Source organism: Astyanax mexicanus, chromosome 16 (assembly GCF_023375975.1).
Source record: "Astyanax mexicanus isolate ESR-SI-001 chromosome 16, AstMex3_surface, whole genome shotgun sequence".
NCBI lineage: Eukaryota > Metazoa > Chordata > Actinopteri > Characiformes > Acestrorhamphidae > Astyanax > Astyanax mexicanus.
Genome location: NC_064423.1, coordinates 11,687,501 through 11,706,790, shown reverse-complemented (window position 1 = coordinate 11,706,790; position 19,290 = coordinate 11,687,501). Strand labels below are relative to the sequence as shown.

The 19,290-nt window shown below is 39.9% G+C and overlaps 1 protein-coding gene across 2 annotated transcripts in view; it reads right to left on the bottom strand.

Moving 5' to 3' along the window:
- Positions 1 to 19,290, bottom strand: part of adamtsl3 (ADAMTS-like 3) — a 214,658-nt gene that overhangs the window by 2,146 nt on the left and 193,222 nt on the right. The window contains exons 22-30 of one of the 2 annotated variants that reach the window (XM_022669516.2): positions 17,379 to 17,506; positions 16,379 to 16,507; positions 11,602 to 11,784; positions 9,940 to 10,038; positions 8,288 to 8,500; positions 7,796 to 7,979; positions 2,644 to 2,848; positions 1,574 to 1,680; positions 1,237 to 1,451 (exon numbers count right to left, since the gene is read on the bottom strand). In XM_022669516.2, the coding sequence (XP_022525237.2) occupies positions 1,237 to 1,451; positions 1,574 to 1,680; positions 2,644 to 2,848; positions 7,796 to 7,979; positions 8,288 to 8,500; positions 9,940 to 10,038; positions 11,602 to 11,784; positions 16,379 to 16,507; positions 17,379 to 17,506 (1,463 nt within the window). The remainder of the gene's footprint in view (positions 1 to 1,236; positions 1,452 to 1,573; positions 1,681 to 2,643; positions 2,849 to 7,795; positions 7,980 to 8,287; positions 8,501 to 9,939; positions 10,039 to 11,601; positions 11,785 to 16,378; positions 16,508 to 17,378; positions 17,507 to 19,290) is intronic. The other variant, XM_049465585.1, reaches the window with a different exon arrangement.

The following is a 19,290-nucleotide window of genomic DNA, read 5'->3' as shown; positions in this document are numbered from 1 at the left end:
AATACTATATAAAAACAAACACTGTATAACACACTGACTACCACATTGATAAATCAATTCCCTTATTTTTTGTACTCTAAGGTGCACTTAAAATCCTTTCATTTTCCCAGAAATCATCCGTGTGCCTTTACGTATAATTTTACCAGTCAGGTAGTAAGGAGCAATAAAGCCACTCCGCCAAATTTCATTGTTATACAGGAGTTTCAGTTTAGTTCTCCAGCAGTATTAGCATTAGCTGCTAACCACGCTAAGTGTGGCACTAGCATTTTGGCCGTCCAGAGGTGAGTATTATCGGCCTGTAGCCTGCTGCTGTTAGCATTAGCCGCTAATCGCTCTAGCGCTGTTACAAGTTTTTAAGTTTTAAGAGTTCAGAAATCAATATTTGGTGGAATAACCCTGGTTTTTAATCACAGTTTTCATGCATCTTGGCATCATGTTCTCCTCCACCAGTCTTACACACTGCTTTTGGATAACTTTATGCTTTACACTCCTTGTGCAAAAATCCAAGCAGTTCAGCTTGGTTTGATGGCTTGTGATCATCCATCTTCCTCTTGGTTATATTCCAGAGGTTTTTAATTTGGTAAAATCAAAGAAACTCATCATTTTAAGTGCTCTTTTTGTTTTTTTCGAAGCTGTATATTTAGACACGGCTATAGTTCCTGCTCTTGAAGCTTTTTTGCACCTCATATCCATTTTTTATGGAGTTTTATCACTTATAATAAAACATGATTAATAATAATAATAATAATAATAAATGATTGTGTACCAAGAACCAGTTATTGGCTCATCTGGGAAGACAAGAGGAAATTTTGCCCAAGCTGTGGATCGATTGCGTAACTCCATTCCTCTCTTTTTCTCAGAGTGAATACTAGCCAAATCTTTGGTCGTTTGCTTTTGTTTTTCTATTTTTTCTCATTTTATTACTGATTTTTTGCCACTTTCTCCCCAATTTACCCACCCCACTCATTAGGAGGAAAGAACAGCGACTCGGTTCCCATACATCAGCTCACAGACGCATTGTGCTGCGGACATCACTCTTTGGACTAATGTGAGGAGAGAGCAAGGCCAGCTGTGCTCTCTCTGTGCTCTGATAGCCGATGAAAACTGTATCAGTTTCTGTTTTTAATACGACGTCTAATGTTTAAACATCTGTATTTAAATCTGAAAATAAATGTGGAAAAATAGGAGATTCTTGCATCCCAGTCAGATTAGTGAATGAAGAGGTTAAAGACGTACTGCCACAGGAAGTGATGTTGCAGTGCTGCCAGGTGAGTGGGCGCCGTTGCCAGGCGCAGTGCAGGTCAGGGAGCGTCTTGTTGTTTTGGTGATGGACGCACTCCACCTTACGTGACTGGAAGCCACTCCCACAGGACGCCGTGCACCGCCGCCACGGCAACACCCGCCAGTGGACGTCACACATTTCTGACGAGCAGTTCCGCACTGAGGCCGGTCTGAGGAAAGAGAGAGAGGGTGTGTGTAAGGCTAAAAAGAAGTAAAGTATAAGTTGTAAAAGTGTTAATATGTCAGTGAAAATGTGTGTGTGTGTGTGTGTGTGTGTATGAAGGTAACACACCTCTGTTTGGGGTCGCAGGCAGTGTTGGAGTTGGAGCCGTTTAGATTTCTGCAGGAAACCGCTCTGCTCTGAGTGGACATGGCCGGACCCAGACAGCGTCCAGAACACTAAGCAAAACACAGCAAACATCAAAACACTGGATAAAGCAAGTACCAGTAGAAATGTGACACAGCCGTTACTGTTTTAGAACATTATTTACATCCATTGGTTCAACCTATTAGGTTAAAGCGGGTGTAGATGGGATACGCCTTCTCCTACAGACACACCAACCCTCAAGCTCAACTTTTTTTCCCTTAAGCATTGACTCCTAATGTATGCAGCTCTAGAAAAAAAACAAAAGATCTTTTAAAAATTATGTTTTTCCTTCATTTTTACCAAATTGAAAACCTCTGGAATATAATCAAGAGGAAGATAGTTGATCAGAATCCATCAAACCACCAAGCTGAACTGCTTGAATTTTTGCACCAGGAGTGTAAAGCATAAAGTTATCCATAAGCAGAGTGTAAGACTGGTGGAGGAGAACATGCAAAGATGCATGAAAACTGTGATTAAAAACCAGGGTTATTCCACCAAATATTGATTTCTGAACTCTTAAAACTTTATGAATATGAACTTAAGGTCTAAAAGAGGCACTGCATCTTTTTTTGTTATTTCAGCCATTTCTCCTTTTTTTCTGCAAATAAATGCTCTAAATGACAATAAATGACAGGCTACGTTCACATTACAAGCCATGTTGCTCAAATCAGATTTCTTGCTCAGATCCGATTTGTGTAATCTGTAATGTGAACATTACAGTGGCAAAGAGAGAGAAGGTGAGAGAGTGTCAGAGGAATGGGCAGACAGACAGACAGACTGTTTGGATGGAGAGACAGACAGCCGATTGTTGAGGATTATAAGTATTGTAATGTGTGTAATTGTGTGTGGTATTTAGTGTAGGTGTATAATTATCTCAGTGGGGGGGTGATGAGCTGTGCAGCAGCAGGTGGGCTACAGGTGTACAGCTGTTTTAATACAGTTTAATTACAGCGTGAGATTATAGTGACTGTGGCTGTGTCAGTCAGCAGGTTTACCTGTCCCCACGATCCGGTGATCCACTCGGCGCAGGCGTCTGAAACACACTCCTGGTTCTCCTCGGGCCGGGGGCTTCCCTCACACTCAGAGCTGGGTAACACCCGCATGCTGCCGCTGGCCTCCAAACGCTGACACGACACCTGCCTCTGCCGCACACCTCGACCACACGACGACGAGCATTTAGACCAGACCGTGGACACCCAGCTGAGGAAAAAAGACACAATATTAAATACATAATGGACATTTGATAAAAGCATATTATAGCGAAAAACTGTTATACTTAATTTTAATAAAGTAAAATCTGATATGCATGTAATCTCAATCAATCTAAAGCCCTGTCTGGACAGGATTAGTTTCTCAGGGGGTCCTGGGGTAATTATTATTTTTTTTTTAGGGGGTCCTCTGTGATTTTATTACCATCCGGAACAACCATGTACGTGATTTTCTCAGACGTCCTCTATTATCTACTGTTTTTCACTGAACTCTGTGATACTCCGGTAATTTTAGTCTCGTCTGGACGCACATCTCTGAGTTTTATTACCTCGTGTTTAATAAAATATCTGTTTGTCCACTGCCACGCACTGTAATTACACTTCGGGCACGTGTTTCCACGGAGATTGATGTAAACGCGTGTAAGACTATTTTGTTTTGTCTCATATATTTTGCTTTGTTTGTCAGATGTTATACAGCTCTGGAAAAAAAAATAAGAGAGCACTCCAGTTTCTGATTTTGTCTGATTTTGCTATGTATAGGTATATGTAAAATGAACATCATTGTTTTATTCTATTCTATTTCTCCCAAATTCCAAATAAAAATATTGTCATTTAGAGCATTTATTTGCAGAAAATGAGAAATGGCTGAAATAACAAAAAAAGATGCATAGCTTTCAGACCTCAAATAATGCAAGAGTTCAGAAATCAATATTTGCTGAAATAACTCTGTTCTTCTCCACCAGTCTTACACACTGCTTTTGGATAACTATATGCCTGCACTCCTGGTGCAAAAAATCAAGCAGTTCAGTTTGGTTTGATGGTTTGTGATCATGCAGCTTCCTCTTGATTATATTCCAGAGGTTTTCAATTTGGTGAAATCAAAGAAACTCTTATTGGTCTTTTATTTTTTTATATAGTTTGATAAGAGGTGGCAAAAATTAGGCAAAATGACCAAAAGAAGAGGGGAGTCATCTTTTCCACTGAGATGTTCAGACAGAGGCTGCGTCTCGCTGCAGCTCAGTGTGAGTCTGAGTGAATTGGGTGTTTCTGCAGTGAGAAGCAGGACGACAGGCCGAGGAGCAGCGCGGCAGGATCCTAACAAAGACGGGCTTTGTGAGAGGATTCCCCCCATAGCGGCCCGGAGCTGACGCTAAGCGCTTTCACAGATTCAGATGATTCATGCGCTAAGCCCTGCCGCATGGCAATAATCAGGTGATGTTTTTGGCGTGGATATCCTTTCATACATCCATACCACTGAAAATCACACTCAGCCTGCTCTATCTGCCTCCTGCTCCTCTGAAGGTAGCTTATTTTAGCCCTAAACAAATCCAGACGCTACACACACACAGCACAGCTTCAGCCCTCCAACCAGGAGCCAAGCTGATTAAATCTGATTATTAATATCTTCTGATCTTTTAGTCCGGTATTCACAAGTATTTACAAAGACAGTGAGATAAGATAATACAATGCGTTCTTTCTTACAGTCTTCCAGTGGGAATATTCACTAAAGCTGATGATTAGATTGACAGAATATTTTATATTAATTTTTACTTTATTATTGAGAGATTAGTGAGATATTCTGAGGTAAGCTTCTGTTATATTCTGGATGTTTCAATTTAGACTACATTTGTGTTTGGTCTACAAATAACTTTATTTATAATATATTAAATATAATAATGTAGAAAAAGGTTTCTCCGGAATATAATCAAGAGGAAGATGGATGATCACAAAGCATCAAACCAAACTGAACTGCTTACATTTTTGCACCAGGAGTAACGGCATGAAGTTATCCAAAAGCAGTGTGTAAGACTGGTGGAGGAGAGCATGCCAATATGCATGAAAACTGTGATAGAAATCAGGGTTATTCCATCAAATATTGATTTCTGAACTTTATGAATCTGAACTTGTTTTCTTTGCATTATTTGTGGTCTGAAAGCTCTGTATTTTTTTTGTTATTTCAGCCATTTCTAATGTTTTGCAAATGAATGCTCTAAATGAAAATCGATTTTTTTATTTGGGAATTTGGGAAAAATTTTGTTTTTAGAATGTTAATTTCACTCAAACATATAGCTCTAAAAAGCAAAATCAGAAAAACTGATTCAGAAACTGAAGTGGTTTCTTTTTTTTTCCAGAGCTGTATATACACGTAAATCACAATCAAATTATTTGTATAACAAACACATTGATATGTAATCTAGTTTGAAACACTAGTGCATCTTACACATTTAAATATCATTGAAAAGTAGCTTTATTTCAATGATTCAGTTCAAAATGTGAAAATCATGTATGATATAGATGTATAACATATTTCTAAAATCAAGTAACTTTTTAATGATATTCTAATTTTTTTAAATGCACTTGTAGGTCCTGCTCTTTAATGTGACATGTATGTCATATCTGTAGATTATTGAAAATCAGAATCCCAACAAGCAGTTGCCCAGCAAATCTGATTAGCATTAGACTGTAAAAGTAAAAAAAAGTCACTGTTTAAAATAAATTATTCTTCTTTTCTTTCACTTTTTCATATTTTTTTGCTATTCTCAGCCAAACAATTTAATTTACAGAAATTCATTGCATCCGTAATTGTTGGGAGATGGATTGATGGATAGATAGAAGAAGTTTTAACATTAATTAAAATAGTAACAGGGATAATTCTGCAGCTCTAAATCTGAATCTAAGGTTAAAGCAGGGTCTCTAAAAGCCAAGTCCTTTCAGCTTTAGTGGAGCTGAAGTTCTGGGATGTTCTGACAGAGAGGATGTCTGATGTGAGGATAGCAGCTCGTCTCTCCTGCAGGGTCCTGCTGGACTCATTCTGCCTGATTCACGGCCGGTGGAAGTGTTTGCCCATCCCTCCTGGAAAGACTGATGTTAGGAGGTGGATGACAGATGGGTTTTTTAATGGCAAACGGCAGCTTGGCCCTGAATCCCGGCCCTGCGCTCGGGAGCATCACTGCTCCAGGCTTCAGGATGGATTCTGCTCGGCTTTTACTGAATTCAGAGCTCGGGATCTATAAAGTGATCCATCATCTGGGGAGAATTTATTAAAGACAGAAAGTGCAGGTCGATGTGCTCGGCACGAATACGGCCGATGTACTTCTAATACAAACACATTCGTTTTACCAGTTCTAGAACAGCTGTGGACTGGTTTTAATCCAGTATGAATCTGCACTCTGGGTAGTTTTGACAGCATGAAATAAAAATTGTGGAGTGATTTTAATTCAGTACAAAACTCAAGCATGTGTAGTTTCTATAGTAAACAATAATAACTATGAAGTGATGTTAATCCAGTATGAATCTGCACTCTGGGTAGTTTTGACAGCATGAAATAAAAATTATGGAGTGATTTTAATCCAGTACAAAACTCAAGCATTTGTACTTTTTATAGTTAAACAATAATAACTATGAAGTGATATTAGTCCAGTATGAATCTTCAGTGTTTATAGTTTTATAATAAAACAATTAGAACTGTGAGTAGATGTGAATTCAGTATGAATCTGCACTCCAGGTAGTTTTGACAGCACAAAATAATAATTATGGTTTGATTTGAATCCAGTATGAATCTCCAGTATGTTAAGATGTTATAATTTAACAATAAAAACTGTGAAGTGATGTTAATCCAGTATGAATCTCCAGTTTGTAAAGTATTTATAGTTGAACAATAATAACTTTAAAGTGATGTTAATCCAGTATGAATCTCCAGTTTGTAAAGTATTTATAGTTGAACAATAATAACTTTAAAGTGTTGTTAATCCAGCATGAAACTTAAGCATGTGTAGTTTTTACAGTTAAGCAATAATAACTGTGAAGTGATGGTAATCCAGTATGAATCACCAGTGTGAAAAGTTTTTTTTTTTTTTTTGTAGTTCAACAATAATAACTTTGAAGTATTATTAATTCAGTATGAATCTCTAGTGTGTAAATGAATCTGTTGTGTGGATAGTTTTGCGGGCTGAACAAATAACTATGGAAGAATTCTAATCCAGTATGAATCTCCAGAGTGTGTAGTTTTTATAGTTAAACAATAATAACTATGGTTAATCCAGTATGAATCTCCAGTGTTTATAGTTTTATAATAAAACAAGAACTGTGTATAGATGTTCCAGTATGTATTTTTATAGCTCAACAACAATAACTGTGAAATGATGGTAATCCAGTATGAATCTGTTGGCAGTCTGAAATAAAAATTTTGAAGATATTTTGTATAATATCATCCAGTGTAATATAATCCAGTATGAATTTCCAGTGTTATAGTTAAACAATAACTGTGACGTATTATGTGACATCAATCCAGTATTAATCTCCTGAGTGTATAACAGTATAATTAAACTATAATATCTGTGATGTTAATCCAGTATAAACCTTTTATAATACAAGTGACATCAATCCAGTATGAATCGCCAGTGTGTGTGGTAGTATGGTTATACAATCATAATTGTGATGTTAATTCAGTACGAATCAACAAAAGTGTTTTATGGCCACTCTTAAAAAAAAGAAAAACTTTAAGAAAAAAATTATAATATTACGAGATTAAAGTGGTAATATTATGAGCTTAAAGTCATAAAGGCTGCAGTTTAAGAGCGGAGCACGAAGGAAGAGGAGGGAAAGGAGCATTTTGCGCTCATGATCTGTTACAGGGCTGGTGTGATTATCATCAGTTATCTATATTTCTAACCTGAAGCTTATTGATGCTCTATTGTTACAGTTAGATTATGCAGTGTCCAGAATTTGCCGTGGTGGCATCCTGGGAGCCTAGCCTTTGTCTTCCCGCCGTGAGACGCGTCCCATTGAGGATTCGCTGTCAGCACGAGCGAGTGTTGGCTCAGAATTTTTAGACCTTTCGGTTGGTACCTTGGTAGTATCGGATTTTGATACCCAGCCCAAATCATTTTAATGCTTTTTGAGGAATGACTAATCCCGTTCTGAGTATTTGGGCATGTACCTGGGTGGGCAGTGGTTGAGGTTGCAGGGTCGTGGGAGGGACGCTGGTCTGGGTCGGTTCTGGCAGGAGGACGGTTGTGTTTCCTGCCCGTCGGCTCCGACACAGCGGACCTTTCTTATCTGAGATCCTCTGTTCCCACAGCTCGCACTGCACACGCTCCATTCCCCCAAACGCCACTCAAACTCTGTACACACAACAACACACACACACACAATCAGTGCAAATACACAGACAGGTCATCTTCCCACTACACACACTGTCTGATAGCTGGTGAAAAAATTATGACCCATCCATCTGGCACCTACTGTCAGGTCTCGCCTCTAAACACGATAATTTGCATTGCCTTGCCAAGAGAACCAGTAGACCAGTGTTCAACCTCACATACAAGATAACACCTCACAACTTATACATAGGTGACGTAACACTTCATGACTAATTTACAAACAGCTTTCCCATTTTAAAAAGTATCAGATCACACTGATACACACTCACCTTGTGAAAGAACGTGAATCCAGGCAGAAACAAGCTGGTCATCGATATAAGTTTGGCAGCCATAGTGTCCATTAAAGCGGCCAGTCATTGTGTTTATCTCCAGGACGCGACCACTGACCAGCATGCGGTAACGCAGCCCCGCCCCCTGCTTCAGGGTTTGGTTCTGAAACGTCCACTTAATGGGTTTTCTGGGACTGGAAACGACAGGACAGCCTAAAGGGAAAAACGAGGCAGTCCAGAAATCACTATAACACTTACAACAGTCAACAATCAAGCAGTTAAATAGCAAGCAAAGCAGCCCCAAACCATGATGCCCCCTCCACCATGTTTCACAGTTGGGATGAGGTTTTGATGATGGTGTGCTGTGTTCCTTCCAAACAACTCAATTTTGGTTTCATCTGTCCACAGTATTTTTAGCCAGTACTGCTGTGGAACATCCAGGTGCTCTTTTGCAAACTTTAAACGTGCAGCAATGTGTTTTTTGGACAGCAGTTGCTTCCTCCGTGGTGCCCTCCCATTAACTCCATTCTTGTTTAATGTTTTCCTTATTGTAGATTTGTCAACAAAAATGTTAGCATGTGCCAGAGATTTCTGTAGAAATCCTTAGCTGACACTCTAGGATTCTTCCTCACCTCATTGATCATTCTGAGCTGTGCTCTTGCAGTCATCTTTACAGGACTTTACCACGCCTAGGGAGAGTAGCAACAGTGCTGAACTTTCTCCATTTGTAGACTGTTGTCTGTCTTACCGTGGACACATGTGAATCAAGGCTTTTAGAGATACTTTTCGAACCCTTTCCAGCTTCATGCAAGTCAACAATTCTTGAACGTAGGTCTTCTGAGAGCTTGATCTTTTGTGCGAGGCATGATTCACATCAAGCAATGTTTAGTTTAAACAGACTGTGTTTGTCTATTGTTGTGACTTAGATAAAGATCAAAACACAATTAATGACAATTTATGCAGAAATCCAAGTAATCCCAAAGGGTTCACACACATTTTCCAGAACAGATCTATGGACTTTACAAAACATGTTCAGGAAGTCACACCATGTTTATGCTCAGCGTTGACCACACATAATTGTTACCTAGTGCTAAATGCCAAAACAAGGACAAGCTAGTTCATGTAACTGCAATAGCAGAAAGCAGAAAACGTAATATTTGAAAGTATATGGGCAGTAGGTACAGATCCCTCACTCAGATAAAGTCTGCTTGCTAATTCTGGTGTGTGCTGGCCGAGCTTCTCAACCAAAATGATTGAAACAGTGACTCTTCCACTGATTTAGTGGGTGGGGCTCTGATGGGTGAGGGGTTGACGGGAGAGGGGTGGTGCCAGGGTGGTTGTACACAATCCACCCAACCGGCTCATTAAAGAATATGATTCCTGACCCCAAACTCTTTCAGCTGATTCACAGAAAACTGCTGGATGGATTCTTTTGAAAATACAAAAAAATAATAATAATAATAAAAATGAATGCATAATACGTCCCCTTTAAGCCATAGTTTTTAGTAACCAAAAATTCAATATCTCAAAATTCATGGTTGGGTTTTTTTATTTTCAACTATAGTTAAGTTTATGTTAATGTTTTTTTTCTAATACCAATCTGATAAACAATCCTCTGTTGCTCACACAGTTAACAGAAGAACTTATCTTACCTATTCTCAGAATATCCCCCTGTGTGACGGTGATGACGGTGCCGATCCGAGAGGCCATCACCACTCGCTTCCTGTTCAGCTCCTTCTGCTCCGCCCCTGCTGACCCAACAAATACTACATACAGTATAAACCGAAAACAAATTAAATATTTTTAAACCAATAAAGTCACATATTTCAGTGTTTAATTGCAACAGTAAAGGCTATTCTACTACAGAATTGCTGTAAGGCCTTGGATGATGGACTTGGACAATCATTCCAACATTTTTGCCCCATCTGGCGGCACGGTGGCTTAGTGGTTAGCACGTTCGCCTCCCAGCACTGGGGGCTTGGGTTCAAGTCCCTATCTGGGTGGAATTTCCATGTTCTGCCCGTGTCTGCGTGGGTTTCCTCCCACAGTCCAAAAACATGGAGATCAGGTAAATTGGATACTCTAAATTACCCAGAAAAAAAAATACTCTAAATTGATCTGGAAAATTGAATACTCTAAATTGATCTGGCATGTATGTGTAAAGTGTGTGGTATGTATGTAAGTGTGTGTGTGTGTGTAAATGTGTGTGTATGACTGTGTGCCCAAATATGGATTGGCACTCTGTCCTGGGTAATTGCTGTAGTGCCAGATGCAGTCCTCCAGGTGGACGGTCGTTTCGTTGAGAGTACGCTGTGCGCTATTGGCTGCCGCTTCTCAGCGGTGTGTGGATGAGTGTTGATGTGTAATGTGCTTGTGTGTAAAACATGTTCATTGTAAAGTGTCCTTGGGTTTCTAGAAAGGCGCTATATAAGTTGAACTTTGTCATTTACATCAAATTGTTACCTGGCATTACTCAATAATAAGATAACAAAATGTTGCACCACATAAGTATTGGTAATTTTTACTAAAAATCCTAAAAATAGTACCCAAATAATACCTGCTGTGGGCGACTGAGGCAATTCTATCGCTTAAAGTGTCGGGCTAGCAGCATTAACAATGCGCTAGCTACATCATACTAGCGGCATTAGCAGTGCAACTGACCAGGCTTGGAGAGTTGGGTTAGCGGCATTAGCAGCACGCTAGCTAGTGGCATTAGCGGAGCCACTGACTGGACTTAGAGAGTCAGGCTAGCGGCATTAGCGGAGCCACTGACACTAGCTAGTGTTGGGCAAGAGACATTAGCGACTGGCTAGATAGCGTAGGTCAAGCGGCATTAGCATCATGCTAGCTAGCATGATTGGGCTTGAAACATTGGGCTAGCATCTTTAGCATCCCCAGCTAATGGGTTTAGAAGGCTAAAGCGCCGGCCCAGTCAAGCTACCCAATAGGCTAAACAATTAGCCTTTATTTTCCAGCTACCGGCAACGGCACGCTGCTGAAATGATCAGGCAACTAGCCAGCGAGCTAGCTTGAACAAATGAGACATTTAATCTAAAGAAAACCTACAGCTTCAGCTTTTTAGCTAGGTACCTGATAAATTCAGTTCTAATTTCAGTGTTTGTTAGCAATGTTAGCCTAGCTTATAAAGCCAAGTATAAACCCAAAAACACTGCATTTGGTGTCAGTGATCAATCATGTTAATTGATTTTTCGAGGTTTATATGGCCATAAATTATTTGTTTATTAGCATAGATGAATTAGAGTGTCTCTAATTCTAACTTTAGGAGTAATACACTTTAATATACTTTTATTCACCTGTTACGTGGATGATGCTGGATGAAACTGCTTTGCTGAGGGGGTTTGAAGCCACGCAGCAGTAGGTCCCGTCGTCCTGCAGTGTGAGGTTGTGGAGCAGCAGGGAGGCGTTTGGAAGCGGGATGGCAGTGGAGCTCAGAGGACCCTCCAAGCGGTGCCAGCTCACCAACGGCTGAGGAACACCTGATCACACACCACAGACACATTTCTGTCAATCAATAGTTAGGAAAGATAAGCTCATTTCTCACACAGGTGTTCACATTCAGTCTATTGTTTTCATACCTTGTCCAAGACCCTGTAATATTTCACGCTTTTTAGCAGCAGAGAGATCCTTTTTCTTTCCTATATTGCTTGAAACCTGTGGCCTGCTTAATAATGCAGAACAGTGCCGCATTTTTTTTTTTTTTAATGCTGTTTTCATTGGAAGGTTTATACAATAAAACTGGATTTATACTTAACAGGTCATGACTTAGAAATTGCACTGACATTTACATTGCCCATTCAGGAAAGTCTGAGAAAAATATCACTTAATAATAATAATTTGGAACACTGTGGAAACACATCTTAATACCAGGTGTAAATAGAATCCAGGTACTATACAGAAACTAAACACTAAATGTTATTGCTAGGTGTAAACAGAATCTAGTCAAAGTAGATCTATATACTATCCAGATAATCAAAACACATGTTTCTGTTTGGAGTTAGCAGTATTGAGTCAAAGTAGATTCAGATACTACAAAACACATCTTTAACGCCAAGTGTAAACGGAATACAGTCGAAGTAGATCCAGATACTGTTACAAAACAAAACGCATCTTAACACCAAGTGTAAACAGAAGAAGAGCTAGAAACTAAACATGTTAATGCCAAGTGTAAACAGTACCTCGTCAAAGTAGATTCAGATTCAATTCAAAACAAAAAGCATCATAATGGCAGTATAAACGAAATCCAGTCAAAGTAGATCCTGATACTATCCAGATGAAATACACGTTAATGCCAGTGTAAACAGTACCTCATCAAAGTAGATTCAGATACTATTTAAAACAAAATGCATCTTAATGCAAGTGTAAACGAAATACATTTAAAGTAGATCCAGATACTGTTCAAAAACAAAACACATCTTAATACCAGTGTAAACGGAATCCAGTCAAAGAATATCCAGACACTGTTCGGCATCAAAACACATGTTTCTGCTAGGAGTAAGCAGTATTGATTCCAAGTAGATTCAGATAATATTTCAAAACAAAATGCATCCTACTGCCAGTGTAAATGGAATCCAGTCGAAGTAGATCCAGATACTGTTTAAAAAACTAAACATATCTTAATGCTAAGTGTAAACAGAATCCAGTCAAAGTAGATCCAAATACTTTTCTAAAACAAAATGCATTTTAAGGCCATGTGTAAACAGAATCCAGTCAAAGTAGATCCAGGTACTAATCAAACACAAAACGCATCTTAAAGCCAAGTGTGAACAGAATACAGTCGAAGTAGAGCCTGATTTTATCCAGAATCTCAGGAGTCGAGCATCAGCTTCATGGCTGATGGTCATTTTTAGAGAGCAGTGATTGGTCGGGCACAGCGTCGAGAGGCTGGCCCACTGCCACAAATTATTCCTACAAATGGGTATAATGAATGCAAATTGCCTCGCTCCAGCCTGCTCCCCCGGGATGCCCCTGTCTGCTGTAATGAGTAGCACATGGCCTGCAGTCTGAGTTTATGGCCCACTATTTTACAGTGTGGAGACATTAGGACTGACATATTGCTGAGTAGCAGTGGATGCGTGCCTGGAGGGCAGGGGCGGGGGGGCGTTTTGAAGCCGGAGTAAAAGACGCGTGGCTGGGGGACAGGCACTCTGTTCCAAACAGGTGAGACATTAGCACACACGCTATAACTTCACTACGCTCATTAAGACGTGACTGAGTTTAGTCCTGCCACTGCAATCAGACATTCCATCTCCCAACCATTAGGAGGTGCTACTGTAACATCTACATAAAGGAGACCTACATTAAATGGACAAAGGTACTGGGACACCTGCTCTGTCAGTGTTTCTTCCACATTAGGGGCATTAAAAAAAGAGCAGCATTAAGGTACCTTTATAAGATCCATATCAGCCAGTAGTCAGCATTAAGGTACTTGGATTAGATCAGTATCAGCCAGTACTCAGCATTAGGGTACTCTGATTTAATCAGACAGGAACAATATTGGCTGATAGTTAGCAAAAAGGTACTCGGATTGGATCAGTATCAGCCAGTACTCAGCATTAAGGTACTTGGTTAAGATTAGTATCAGCCAGTACTCAGCATTAAAGTACTTGGTTAAGATTAGTATCGGCCAGTACTCAGCATTAAGATATTTGGATTAGATCAGTATCGGCCAGTACTCAGCATTAAGGTACTCAGATTGGATCGGTATCGGCTAGTACTCAGCATTAAGGTACTTGGATTAGATTCATATCAGCCAGTACTCAGCATTAAAGTACTTGGTTAAGATCAGTATTGGCCAGTACTCAGCATTAAGGTACTCTGATTAAATCAGATGCAAACAATATTAGCTGAAACTCAGCAATAAGGGATCTGGTTCAAATTACCTTCAGTCACTACTCAGCATTAACATACCTGGATTAGATCAGTATTAGACAGTACTCAGCTTTAAAGTACTTGGATGAGATTAGTATCAGCCAGTACTCAGCTTTAAAGTACTTGGATGAGATCAGAATTGGCCATTACTAAGCACCTGGATATTGGTGGCTGATAATGTGTGTAATAATGCATATGTTTTGAATCGCTGGGCTTATTTATTTGTGGGACCGCGTCTTTGCCTTTGCCACAGTGTTTCTGCACGGGGTGTCTATGGGATCCAGCGGCTCCCAGTGCTGAATAATGAAATCGATTTGGTTTGTATTTGGTTTATATTTGGTTTGTAAGCGCTGCATTGTTGCTAGCTTACCTGTGTGTGGTGGAGTAATACATGGAGAGCTTCGGTTACAGTGCATTATTGGCTAATAAAGTCACTCATAAAACGCCTCTCAGCCAATCACATTGCAGGGTCGGAACTAACTGTGGTATAATCCTTTTCCAACTAAGAACCTAATTGATTATATCCTTATATTTAAACAGTGCAGCAAAATAACAATAATTCTCTACTGTACAAGCCCTTAAGCAGCAAAGCAAAGCTATAAAGTGTCACTACAAACGTCCAATCACACGACTCGGCTCCCACAAAACATTATTGTTCAATCAAACAGCAGGAGCTCCGCTCGGCTCCAGTAGATTAGCATCAGTAAATGATGAGGAACGGGTATAAATCCTGTAGAAGAGGGCCGCCCGTTGACTTTACACTCCGTTTCTCCCCAATTAGCCCCTTCTTTTCCCGCCACCACACTCAAAGCCTGCGGACGGCGGCTACGGAGCGCCAGATAAGTAAACAAACACTGCGCTGCACTGTCTCGCTCTAACAATACGTCCATGGTGTGTGTGAAGTGTGTGATAGGGAGTCGAGCAGGCTTCGGTTGTTTTTGGAGGGGTGAGGAAAGTAAAGCTGGAATGCAGGAGAAAACCACCACTTTGGCTGAAGGACTTTACAGCAAAGATCTGCACGGTTCTGGACTTCACAGTAAAATCTCTGTTGAGCAACAGCAGCAGTATCTGATTTAAAAAAAAAAACATGTTTTGGAAAGATATGCATTTCAAAATACACTCAAAGATATGAATCTGAGGTTATTTTTATTGCATTAATACACTCACTGCCCCTGTGCTACCACTAGCTGGCCACTTCATACTTCCATCTACTGGCCACTTTATTAGAAATACCTAATACTACAGCACCTTTTGATACTTTCACTTACTGGCCACTTTATTAGAAACACCTTCTGCTACAGTACCGTTTTGATACTTTCACTCACTGGACACTTTATTAGAAACTCCTTTCCTCCAGTACTATCTTGTGCTTCTGTTACTTACTGACCACTTTATTAGAAACACCTACTACTACAGTACCTAGTGCTTCTTTCACTTAATGGCCACTTTATTAGAAACAACTACTACTAATACAGTACTATCTTGTGCTAATTTCACTTACCTTGTGCTTCTTTCACTCACTAGCCACTTTATTAGAAACACCTACTACTTCAGTACCTAGTGCTTGTTTCACTCACTGGCCACTTTATTAGAAACACATAATACTACTGAGCCTTGTGCTTCCTTTACTTAATGGCCACTTTATTAGAAACACCAACTACTACTACTAATACTACAGTACTATCTTGTGCTTCTTTCCCTCACTGGACACTTTATTAAAAACACCTTCTACTACTGTACCTTCTGCTTCTTTTACTCATTGGACACTTTATTGGAAACATCTACTACTACTACTACTACTACTACTACTACTACTACTACTATAGTACCTTGTGGTTCTTTCACTCACTGGCCACTTTATTAGAAACCCCTACTACTACTGTACCTTGTGCTTATGCTGGGGTTACAGTATTAAACAAAGTGGAACTAAAAAGAAAGTGTTTCTGATTAAGTGGCCACAGAGTACAGTGATATGAAAAAGTGTGGGCACCCCTAATTATTTTTCTTTATAAATCATTGGTTGTTGTGGATCAGAAAATTCAGTTAAATATATATATCGTATCATATAGCAGACGAACACAGTGATATGTGAGAAGTGAAATGAAGTTTATAGAATTTACAGAAAGTGTGCAATAATTATTTTTCATAACCCTGTAATAGTGTGTGTGTGTGTATGTGTGTGTGTGTGTGCATCTCACTGACCTGTTACAAGGCAGTCCAGGGTGAGGTTGGCACCTAAACGAGCACTGATTCTTCCCCCTACTGGAACTCTCAGACTGGAACTGTGAAGATCAGACACGTTCCTTGAGGAGGTTGTGATGGCAGGAGGTTCTGTAGAGAAATGTCAGATAAAAATAAAAATAAAAATCAGCTTATATAAATAAAAAACAACATGTATACTTCACATACAATCATATACAATCCTTGAGTTTAAATTTACTCACTTGAGCAGATTGAGTTACTAAATACATGTTTGGGGTGTTTCTCAAGCTTATAAAGGGTTAAAATCATACAATCAGCACAAGTAATATTTAGTTAAATGTCCCTTAGCAAATTGCACTGTCCAGTATCCAGACTACAATACCCAGAATGCACCCCACACTGACATCAACCCCTCACGCAATCCTATGCCATTATACACGACACTATCCTGAAGTCAGATGTATATCACCAGAGTATTGATTTCACCTGTTCCCCACAGTATATATATATATATATATATATATATATATATATATATATACACCTTCAATCCACACACTCATTGCTAATTATTGCCTGTGTTTTCTCGTTTGTTGACCAGCCTGTTTTTGTTGATGTAAAAATCGTGTTTGTGCTCTGCAGTGCGTCTGTGTGTGTAACAAGTGCATGATGCTCCTGCATGGGTAAGATAGGATTGGGCGACTGAGAGCTGACTGTTGTCAGGGTTTTATTCAGTCAGTGGCGCACCTGTATTTCCCACCACCAAGATTTAAACATGCCAGATATTTACCTGAACACACCTCACTTCCAGACCACCACTTACGTCCATTGGCGTAAAAATGTTCCTAAACTCTGACGCTATTTTAAAAGCGAGGGCGCGAGGTGTGAAAATAGACTGTTGACATGGTGTAAGATAGCAATGAGCATTGTCAGTAGTCAGTAGAGTCAGTGGTTGAACTGAGCTGAACTCAGTTGAAGTTGAGATAAGTGTGTCACTCACCAGCCAACAGCACTTGCGTAGATTCCGAATCTGATCCCATTTCGTTGCTGGCCGTGCACCTGTAGACCCCAGCGTCCCTGGCACCGGGGTTGGAGATGTGCAGTCCTCCGGTGCTATCCCATGATCCCCTGGGACAGAAGAAGAGAGAAAAGACCCCAATCAACCTCAGAATCCGGCTTACGCGATCGGATTGCGGCGCCCGGTTTCCAGATCCACATTCAGCACATTAAACAATTACGCACAGATTGGCTAAAGCCCGGCCGAGGCGGTGTTAGATCAACACCGGAGCACGCCTCGCATTAGAGCGCTGAAATCAGAGCACCCCGGCACACTCTTCAACCAAAACACTCGCCACCATCTGTCTTAATCAAATGTTACACTGCTGGAACCGAGACAGGAATGAAGTGTTAAAATCTCTCATTTCCTGTACACCAATCATAACTCCACTCCCTCGGCAGCTCCGCTCCTCCGGTTCTGCATGATCCTTCCACTGGATCTTTCCTGAGCGGTCCGGACGGGATGCACAGGGAGTTACGGGGGATCTGACGGGGGTTTATGGCGCTGATTAAAGCAGCTGAGGCATTAAAGTGGAGATGTTCACAAGTCACAAGTCAATATAACATACACACAGCATATAATACCACTTAAAAGATTGAATACACCTTAAATTCAGTGGTTTTTCATTATTTAAAAATGGCCTGCAATTACTAACACACTAAAATGACACATGTAGCACAACTCTTTAAACTGAAACACAGAGGATATAAACTCTTCTCCAAAACTCAAAACAAATTTTCTGCTTTACACACATTTAGCGATTTAAAACAGCACTTTTTAAATACACTGAACACGGTTCAGTGTGTGTGTGTTATTATGTGTGTGTGTGTTATTATGTGTGTGTGTGTTATAGTGTGTGTTATAGTGTGTTATAGTGTGTTATTGTGTGTGGTACTGTGTATTGTGTTATTGTGTGTGTGTTATTATGTGTGTGTGTTATAGTGTGTGTGTATGTGTGTGTGTGTGTGTGTGTGTGTTATTATGTGTGTGTTATAGTGTGTGTGTGTTATTATGTGTGTGTGTTGTAGTGTGTGTGTGTGTGTGTTATAGTGTGTGTGTGTTATTATGTGTGTGTGTTATAGTGTGTGTGTGTGTTATTATGTGTGTGTGTGTGTGTGTGTGTGTTATAGTGTGTGTGTTATAGTGTGTTATAGTGTGTTATAGTGTGTGGTACTGTGTATTGTGTTATTGTGTGTGTGTGTGTGTTATAGTGTGTGTGTGTTATTGTGTGTGTGTGTGTGTGTGTGTGTGTTGGTGTGTGTGGTACTGTGTATTGTGTTATTGTGTGTGTGTGTGTGTGTGTGTTATTATGTGTGTGTTATAGTGTGTGTGTTATAGTGTGTGGTACTGTGTATTGTGTTATTGTGTGTGTGTGTGTGTGTGTGTGTGTGTGTGTGTGTTATTATGTGTGTGTTATAGTGTGTGTGTTATAGTGTGTGGTACTGTGTATTGTGTGTGTGTGTGTGTGTGTTATTATGTGTGTGTTATAGTGTGTGTGTGTTATAGTGTGTGTGTGTGTTATAGTGTGTGTGTGTGTTATAGTGTGTGTGTGTGTTATAGTGTTTGTGTGCTGGAACATGTGTTGGAGTGCATGTTCTGTGTTATAGTGTGTGTGTGTGTGTGGTACTATGTATTGTGTTATTGTGTGTGTGTTATAGTGTGTTATATTGTGTGGTACTGTGTATTGTGTTATTGTGTGTGTGTTATTGTGTGTGTGTGTGTGTGTTATAGTGTGTGTGTGTGTGTGTTATAGTGTGTGTGTGTGTTATTATGTGTGTGTGCTGTTGTGTGTGTGTGTGTGTGTGTGTGTGTTATAGTGTGTGTGTGTGTGTGTTATTATGTGTGCGTTGTAGTG